Below are 8926 nucleotides of genomic sequence, written 5' to 3'. Positions count from 1 at the left end.
ACAGAGCGAGGGACGGTGCCACAAGTAGGCGAGGGACTGGGGGGGGGGTCACCTATCACACACGCGTAAGGGAGGGTGTGGGCCCCCACCCCTCTCCTCAATGGCCCCCGAAGAGATTCTGGAGCTTGGAGCCGGGGGGTCGAGGGTAGTGGGGAAGGGTCTCCCTGGGCCTTGGGCTTTGGAGGAGTTCAGGGGTGAGCCTGGGAGAAGGCCTCAGTGGGAGTGAGACCGGCCCTGTGTGTGTTATAATAATAATAATGGCATTTGTTAAGCACTCACTATGTGCCAAACACTGTTCTAAACCCTAGGGGAGATACAAGACAAGCAGGTTGTTCCACGTGGGGCTCACCGTCTTCATCCCCATTTTTCAGAGGAGGTAATTGAGCCATAGAGAAGTTAAGTGGCTTGCCGAAGATCACCCAGCTGACGAGCGGTGGAGCCGGGATGAGAACCCGTGACCTCTGACCCGAGCCCGGCCTCCTTCCACAGAGCCCCGCTGCTTCTCCAGTGTTTAATGTGAGCTCGAGGATACATCTCTGGTGGGGTGATGCCTGATTCATGCTTATGAGATTCAGACGAGAATGCGTCTCTGTGTGCGTGTGTGTCTGAGTGTGTTATAACACATCTGTCTAAGTTATGTTCCCATGTCTCTGAGAGATGTGTTTCTGTGTGCACCTTGAAGCGGTGTATCTTTCTGGTAAGTCTTCTCTACGTTGTGTGCGGCCGAGTGGGGTGTGCTTGTTTATTGGTTGTGGGGTGTGGCACATGTACGTGTGTCCCTGATGTGTCTCTATTTCTGCGGAGTGTGTATCGACCCAACCGTCCCTTCTACGTCGACTCTGCCCTCGGCCGGGTACCCCTTAAGGATCACTGCTAATATTCCCAGCCCCTCAACACCGAATGTCTGCTCTCCTTTATATTCCACTGCTTCCCCTCCCTGTAAGTCGTTTTAATATCAGCCTCCTCCTTAGACTGCAGGCTGCATGAGGACGGGGGAAGTCACTGTATTGTCGGTATTTGTTAAGCGCTTACTATGTGCAGAGCACTGTTCTAAGCGCTGGGGGAGATACAGGGTCATCAGGTTGTCCCACGTGAGGCTCACAGTTAATCCCCATTTAACAGATGAGGTAACTGAGGCACCGAGAAGTTAAGTGACAATAATAATAATAATGTCGGTATTTGTTAAGCACTTACTATGTGCAGAGCACTGTTCTAAGTGCTGGGGGAGATACAGAGTCATCAGGTTGTCCCACGTGAGGCTCACAGTTAATCCCCATTTTACAGATGAGGTAATTTAGGCACAGAGAAGTTAAGTGACAATAATAATAATAATGTTGGTATTTGTTAAGCGCTTACTATGTAAAGAGCACTGTTCTAAGTGCTGGGGGAGATACAGGGTAATCAGGTTGTCCCACCTGAGGCTCCCAGTAAATCCCCATTTTCCAGATGAGGGAACTGAGGCACAGAGAAGTTAACTGACAATAATAATGTCGGTATTTGTTAAGCGCTTACTATGTGCAGAGCACAGTTCTAAGTGCTGGGGGAGATACAGAGTAATCAGGTTGTCCCACCTGAGGCTCCCAGTTAATCCCCTTTTTCCAGATGAGGGAATTGAGGCCCAGAGAAGTGAAGTGACTCGCCCACAGTCACCCAGCTGACGAGTGGCAGAGCCGGGATTTGAACCCAAGACCTCCGACTCCCGAGCCCGGGCTCTTCCCACGGAGCCCCGCTGCTTCTCATTACCCACCCTGTTGCCCCGAACTCTCCCAAGCGCTTAGAACAAGGCTCCGCGCCCAAGTAGCCCGACCGACTGGCTGTGTAGGTGTCGGCGGGGTGTGTTGGCTGACTCTGAGTGGGACGTGGTTTCCCGTGGGGGGGGGGAGGGAGTGTCTCCTGACAGGGCGGCGACACACGTGTGTGTATTTGTGTGTGTGTGTGTGCGTGTCCCCGCCCCCGGGGGGGCTGCAGAGGCGGGAGGAGGGGGCGGGGCGGGGCGGGGCGGGGCGGGGCTCCCCCGCAGCCGCTCGGTGACGCGCGGCCCCGACAGTGCGGCGGCGGCGGCGGCGGCGGCGCGGGCACGGGGGGGCGCGGGCTCGGGGGGCGCGGGCACGGGCGTCCGGAGCGGGGGGCCCGAGGACCAGGCGGCGCCCCGGCCCGTCCGGTGGGGGTCGGTGGGGGCCGGTGGGGGTCGGTGGGGGCCGGTGGGGGCCGGGGCCGGCGGCTCTATGGACAGGAGCTCGCTGCTGCAGCTCATCCACCAGCAGGTGCCGGGGACGGACGGAGGGACGAGGGAGGGAGCGAGGGAGGGACGCCCGGAATGGGGGTCGGAGGGAAGGACTGCGGGCGGCCGGGCTGTCCCGGGACACTTCCCCCTCGCCCTTCTGCCCGCTCCGCCCCGGCCGGGCTGGACAGCGGGACGCTGCCCGGAGAGCTGAAGCGGCCGAGCCGGGGCTCCCCGCCCCGCTCCCCCTGCCGCCCCCGAGCCCCGGCTCCCCTGCCCCGTTCCTTCTCCATCAGCCCCCCAACTCAGACCCTCAGTTCAGTCCCCAGCTCAACCCGCGCCTTTCCCAGCTCAGACCCCCACCTTTCCCCAGCTCAGCCCCCCAGCTCAATCCCCCTTCCCCCAGCTCAGTCCCCCTTTCCCCAGCTCAACCCTCCTTCCCCCAGCTCAGGGCCCCCGCCCCAGTTCAGCTCTCCCTTCCGTCAGCTCAGCCTCCCTTCCCCCCAGCTCAGCCCCCCCAGCTCAGCCTCCCTTCCCCCCAACTCAGCCCCCCAGCTCAGCCCCCAGGTCAACCCCCCCTTTCCCCAGCTCAGCCCCCCAGCTCAGCCTCCCTTCCCCCCAGCTCAGCCCCCAGGTCAACCCCTCCTTCCCCCAGCTCAGCCCTCCTTCCCCCAGCTCAACGCCCCCCTTCCCCCAGCTCAGGCCCCAGCTCAACCTCCCCCTCCCCCCACTTCAGCCCCCCAGCTCAGCCCCCCTTCCCCCAGATCAGTCCCCCTCCCCTCTGCTCAGTCTCCCTTCCCCCCAGCTCAGCCCCCAGCTCAACCTCCCCCTCCCCCCACTTCAGCCCCCCAGCTCAGCCCCCCTTCCCCCAGCTGTCCCCCTCCCCCAGCTCAGTCCCCCTTCCCCCCAGCTCAGCCCCCAGGTCAATCCCCCTTCCCCCAGCTCAGCCCTCCTACCCCCAGCTCAAGCCCCAGCTCAACCCCCCTCCCTCGCCCCAGTTCAGCCCCCCAGCTCAGCCCCCCTTCCCCCAGATCAGTCACCCTCCCCTCTGCTCAGTCTCCCTTCCCCCCAGCTCAGCCCCCCAATTCAGCCCCCACAACTCAGCCCCTCCCTGCTCAGACTCCCTTTCCCCCCAGCTCAGCACCCTAACTCAACCTCCCCAGCTCAGCCCCCACCCCGGGGTGAGCTCCTTCTGCTGTTTTCGTCCCATGGGCAGGAGGATGGTGTGCGGGGGGCTGGAGTGCAGGCCCGGGACCCTGGGGTCCCAAACCCGGAGAGCAGCAGTCGCCACGGCTGCCTCCCCTCCCCTGCCCTCCTCTGACCCTTCCTTCCCCTGCCCTCCCCTGGAGGGTGGGACCCGAGGCCACAGCTGGACATGCGCCCTAGCCCGGCCTCAGCTCCTCCATCCAGTGGCCTTAGCCCAAGCCCTGGCCCGGCACAGCCTCGGCTCAACTCTCCTGCTCCAAATTCATCCCAATTCAGCTGCCGGGTGGGTGCTGAGGGGCCGGGAGGAGGAAGTAGGGACTGCCGGTTGGGGTGGGGAGGGGGCTGCCTTGTCGGGGAGCTGAATGGGGAAGGTCCCCTGGGCTGACTGAGGCCACAAGAGCTTCACCGGCCGACCCCACGACCTTGGCTCGGTCATTTAACTCCCTACAGCCTACAGAATGGGGTTAGAGCCCGGGAGATCTCCCGGAGATGGGTTGGGGTAGGGGTGGAAGGTAGGCAGACCCCCCTAAAGAGGGTGAACGAAGCCCACCGTAAACCTGTGTGTTTCTGGACCAGCGGAGAGCGGGGCGCACAGTAGGATTGATGGGAGTCCAAGTTTTCCCAGGAGTAGAGGAAGGCGGGAATTGACGGTGCCTGTGGGGGCCCTTCCTGCTTCAGGACCCTTTTCTCCACTCCAACCTGGGCCCGGGTCTCCCCTCTTGCCCACCTCTGAGGGGAGGGCTCTAGTTCTCCCTCTCATTGCTCCCTGGAAGAAGAGGGGCAGAGGATCCAGAAAGGGGTTTGGATGAGGATGATTATAAGCTCCCCGAGGCCAACTCCATTGCATTCTCCCAAGCTCTCCGTACGGCGCGGTGGTCTGCTCTCGATAGATACAGTGGACTGAGTGACTGATGGACGGATGGATGGATGGATGGATGGATGGATGGATGGATGGATGGATGGATGGATGGATGGATGGATGGATGAGACGGCCTAGGGAAGGGGATGTGATTTAGAAGGGCCCGGGCTACCCTCTCCCCTATCCGGGAAGGCCAAAGAAAGTGGCCCGCTTCACTCTTCCTCCCAGGCGGCCTGAGCAAAGCCAGGTGCCCCTGAGAGAGAGGAGGTTCGGGTGGGTGCCGGCTTGGCACGGCTCTCACCCACCCCCCGCTCTCGGCCCCTTTCCCCCCCTCCAGCAGCTGGACCCCGACAACACTGGTTTTATCGGCGTGGATACGTTCGCGGGACTGGTGCACAGCCATGAGCTGCCTCTGGACCCCACCAAGCTGGACATGTTGGTGGCCCTGGCTCAGAGCAACGCTGAGGGCCAGGTGTGCTACCAGGAGCTGGCAGACCTGGTTAGTGTCTGGGTCCCCATGCCCGGGGCAGCAGGGACGGCTCGGGGGCGAGGGCGGGGAGCCCCCTGGGCGGAGGCTGCCCCACGGGATGGCCTCTGGGTCCCCGGCAATCCCCAGTCGATCGGGCCTCCACCCCTGCACGACTTCACCGGCCCCGGGGCCTGGGCGCCGTGAGGAGGGCGCCCCCCCCCCCATCCCCACAGTTTCCCAGGGAAAGCACCCCGGGGGCCTTAGAATGGTCAGCGCCTCCTCCCCACCTCCCCTCCCCCCCCACTCCGACCCATCCTTGGCCAGATCAGCAGTAAACGCTCGAGCAGCTTCAAGAAGGCCATCGCCAGCGGGCAGCGGGCGCTGCCCCGGGACGGGCCGCTGGACGAGCCGGGCCTGGGCTTCTACAAGCGCTTTGTCCGCTATGTGGCCTACGAGGTCCTGCCCTGCGAAATGGACCGACGCTGGTACTTCTATCAGCCCCGAACCTGCCCGCCCCCCGTCTTCATGGCCACCGTCACGCTCACGCAGGTACTGGCCAATGTGTGTGTGTGTGGGGGGGGGTATGTTTTGGGGGTAGGGGCGGGAGTTACCCCAGGGTCCCTCCCTGGCCAGCGGCTAGCAGTGACGGGTCCATCGTGCCCCCACCCTACAGATCATCGTGTTCCTGTGCTATGGAGCGAGGCTGAACAGGTGGGTATTGCAAACCTACCACCCCCAGTACATGGAGAGCCCGCTGGTTTACCACCCCGGACACCGCGCCCGCGCCTGGCGCTTCCTCACCTACATGTTCATGCATGTTGGGTAAGTTGGGGTGTCGGGCCTGGCTCCCTGCTGCTGTCCCCCCACCCGCCCCCCACTGTGGGGTGGGCAGGCGCTGCAGGGTCAAAGTAAGGGACACTGAGCCACCTGGGGGGCAGGAGTCAGCTCCGGGTCGACTTGGCCTGGGGACCCCCCAACCCGCCCCATCATCATCATCATCATCGTCATCACCGTCAATGGTATTTATCGAGCGCTTACTGTTTGCAGAGCGCTGTACTAAGCGCTTGGAAGAGCACAATACAACGGAGTTGGCAGACACGTTACCTGCCCACAACAAGCTTCCAGTCTAGAGGTCTGTATAACCCTGGAAATCAGGACTCAGCCACTACTCTACAGGGAGGGTAGGACGGAGGGACTCACCACAGGGAGCAGGAAAAAAACAAAACCCGAACTTTATTATTATTGCTTCCTCAGCACCAGGAGCCGAGGTAGATCTAGGAGAATCGGATTCGACAGAGCCCAAAGCAGGCCCGTCCCACATGGGGCTCCCAGGGAGTGAGAGCAAGTCTCATCCCTGTTTCACAGAGGAGGACATTAAGGCCCAGAGAGGTTGTGACAGGCCCAAGGCCACCCAGAGGGTCAGTGGCGGAGCTCAGATTAGTAGCCAAGTCAGTTGATGCCCAGGCCCACGCTCTTTCCGCTACAGCACACGGCCTTGGCTTCTAACGGGGCTTTTCTCCCCCGAAATCCCATGCTTCTGGGCTGAGATCTAGGTCCGGTCCAGGGCCTCCGGCCCCTGGGCTGGGGGTCTGTTCCTGGAGTGAGGGTCCTGTCCCGAGCCATCTGCCCCTGGGATGTGGGCCTAGTAGTGGGCCATCCACGCCTGGGCCGAGGGTCCAGTCCCAGGCTCTCTGCCCCTGGGCTCTAGTCCTGGGCCGACCGCTGTGTGGCTGCAGGTCCAGTTGCAGGCCATCCACCCCTGAGCTGTGGGTCCGGTTCCAGGCTCTCATCTGCCCCTGGACTGTAGGTCCAGTCCTGAGCTGTGGGTCAGGTCTCAGGCCGTCTCCCTTTTGGCTGTGGATCCTGTCCTGGGCCATCCACCCCTGAGCTGTGAGTCTGGCAGGAGGCCCGAGTTCTAAACCCAGCTCTGTCACTCGTCTGCTGTGTGACCTACGACAAGTCACGGCACTCCTCTGGGCCTCAGTTCCCTCATCTGTAAAGTGGGGATTAAAAAGTCCGTGAGCCCTGTGTGAGACAAGGAATGTGTCCAACCTGATGACTTGTATCTACTCCAGCGCTTAGAACGGTGCCTAGCACGAGTAAGCGCTTAACGAATACCACAATTATTATCAGGAGTAAGTGCTTCATAAATACCGTCAAAAAAAGGTGGGGAGAAGTCACCCGAGCCGGGTGGGCGGGGAAGGGGAAAGGAAGGGCGAGGCCGTGCCTCCACCTCCGAGGCCGCCCGGCCCCATCCTGACCAGAGCTGTCTTGCGGTCCAGGCTGGAGCAACTGGGCTTCAACGCGCTCCTGCAGCTGATGATCGGCGTGCCCCTGGAGATGGTGCACGGTGCCCTGCGCATCAGCTTCCTCTACCTGGCGGGAGTCTTGGCAGGTCAGGTCAGGGGCTGGCGCGGCCCCCGGGGGGGGGGGGGAGGAGGAGGCCGAGACAGCTCCGCGGTAGAGGGGCTCCGGGGCCAGCACCCCCTCTTGCCCCGCAGGCTCCCTGACCGTCTCCATCACGGACATGCGGGCGCCGGTGGTCGGCGGCTCCGGCGGGGTCTACGCGCTCTGCTCTGCCCATCTGGCCAACGTCGTCATGGTAATGAGCAGGGGCAGAGAGGCGTGGGGAAGGGGAAATGGGCCGAGGAGCCCCCCGGGGGGGCACGGTCATCTGACCCAGCCTGAGAGGTGGGGCCGTCCGTCTCCCCATCTCAGAACTGGGCCGGGATGCGCTGCCCCTACAAGCTGCTCCGCATGGTGCTGGCCCTGGTGTGCAGTGAGTACGGCCCGGCCCGGCGGCTGGGGGCGGGACCTGCCCACGGGTCCCCGGGGACTATCCTGACCCGCCCGCCGTGGGGGAGCCCCCCGGGTGCCTCCCCGCCGCCCCCTCCCCGGGCCAGCTCTCCCCGTCCCCGGCGGGCCCCCGTAGGGCGGCCTGGTCCCCCGCCGAGCGCCTGTGTCTCCCCCTCCCCGCCTCCCCGCAGTGAGCTCGGAGGTGGGCCGGGCCGTGTGGCTCCGCTTCTCCCCGCCCCTGCCCTCCTCGGGCCCCCAGCCCAGCTTCATGGCCCACCTGGCGGGCGCCATCGTGGGCATCAGCATGGGGCTGACCATCCTGCGCAGCTACGAGGAGAACCTGCAGGACCAGTGTGGCTGGTGGGTGGTGCTCTTCTCCTACGCCACCTTCCTCCTCTTCGCCATCTTCTGGAACATCTTTGCCTACGACCTCCTGGGGGCTCAGACCCCGCCACCCCCGTAGCGCCAACGCCGGCCCCCGCCGCCCGGACGGGGATCTCTTCGCCCGATGGGCTCCGGAGCCCGTCCGGGGCCTGGACCTGCCTGATACGGCGAGGCCGGGAGCCTGGGGCCCGGGCGGCCTCCGGGATCCACCGCACAAGCCGCCCGTGGCCCCGCCACTCGCCAACCAGTCCTGCCGTCGGGGTGGTGAGCACCGTCGCGGGGGGATCCGCGCGTGCGCGGGCACGTCTTCTCGCCCCGGCCACCTGCGCTTTGCGGGCCCCGCCGCCATCTTTCCTTCCCCGGGGAGCAGGCGAGGGGCCCGGCCGTCGCCCCCGGCCTCTCCCTCTTTGCCCTGCCACCGGCCCCCCAGCCCGCTCTCCTCTCTCCCTGGCTCCGCGTCGGCGGCCCCCAGCCCGCCACCCCCCGCCCCTCACCCGGGCGAGGGCCGGTGAGCGGCCGCGCCGGCCGGACCGGGGGCAGGGGCTGCGGAGGCCACTGCTGGCTCAGACTTTTTCAAGCCTCAATAAATATTTTGCACAGCAAAGCGGCCGGAGCCCTTGCTCGGTCTCTCCCCCCCGGCCCATCTCCATCGGGCCCGGTCCTCATCCCCCACTCACATCACCCAATACCCCCACACCCGGCACACGCTCCCCACGCACGGCCCAACACTCCGCACATGTTCCACACACACGGCCCAACACCCTGCACGAGCTCCACACGCACGGCCCAACACCCTCCCCCCCCCCCCCCCCACTCACACACGGCCCACCACCCGGTACACACTACACACAAGCATACGGAAGAACTGTTTTTTGGACGGACTCCAAGGCGAATCACCACTTATTCCCAGCAGAGACTTTCCGAGGATTTCTCTGGGGGTTCCAGGAGAAGCCCCCTCACACCCCCTCAATGGGCTCACGTGAGACTTTAC

General features: G+C 64.1%; 1 protein-coding gene across 5 annotated transcripts; it reads left to right on the top strand.

Annotated features, from left to right (window-relative positions):
• The first annotated feature begins 484 nt into the window (after positions 1-484).
• RHBDL1 (rhomboid like 1) lies at positions 485-8093 on the top strand. Of its 5 annotated transcripts, none has more exons than XM_029049378.1 (8): positions 485-516; positions 4624-4785; positions 5085-5304; positions 5429-5577; positions 7038-7150; positions 7257-7357; positions 7474-7534; positions 7743-8093. In XM_029049378.1, the coding sequence occupies exons 2-8, from the start codon at positions 4688-4690 to the stop codon at positions 8012-8014; spliced, it is 1014 nt and encodes a 337-aa protein (XP_028905211.1). In that variant the 5' UTR covers positions 485-516; positions 4624-4687; the 3' UTR covers positions 8015-8093. The 5 variants fall into 5 exon arrangements, with proteins under 5 accessions (XP_028905211.1, XP_028905212.1, XP_028905210.1 ...); XM_029049379.2 differs by lacking the exon at positions 485-516 and adding an exon at positions 573-697; XM_029049377.1 differs by lacking the exon at positions 485-516 and adding an exon at positions 2210-2264.
• Positions 8094-8926: the final 833 nt, after the last annotated feature.

This window comes from Ornithorhynchus anatinus, chromosome 21 (assembly GCF_004115215.2).
Source record: "Ornithorhynchus anatinus isolate Pmale09 chromosome 21, mOrnAna1.pri.v4, whole genome shotgun sequence".
Taxonomy (NCBI): domain Eukaryota; kingdom Metazoa; phylum Chordata; class Mammalia; order Monotremata; family Ornithorhynchidae; genus Ornithorhynchus; species Ornithorhynchus anatinus.
The sequence above is the reverse complement of the archived record's forward strand: the minus strand, read 5'-3'. Positions and strand labels throughout refer to the sequence as shown.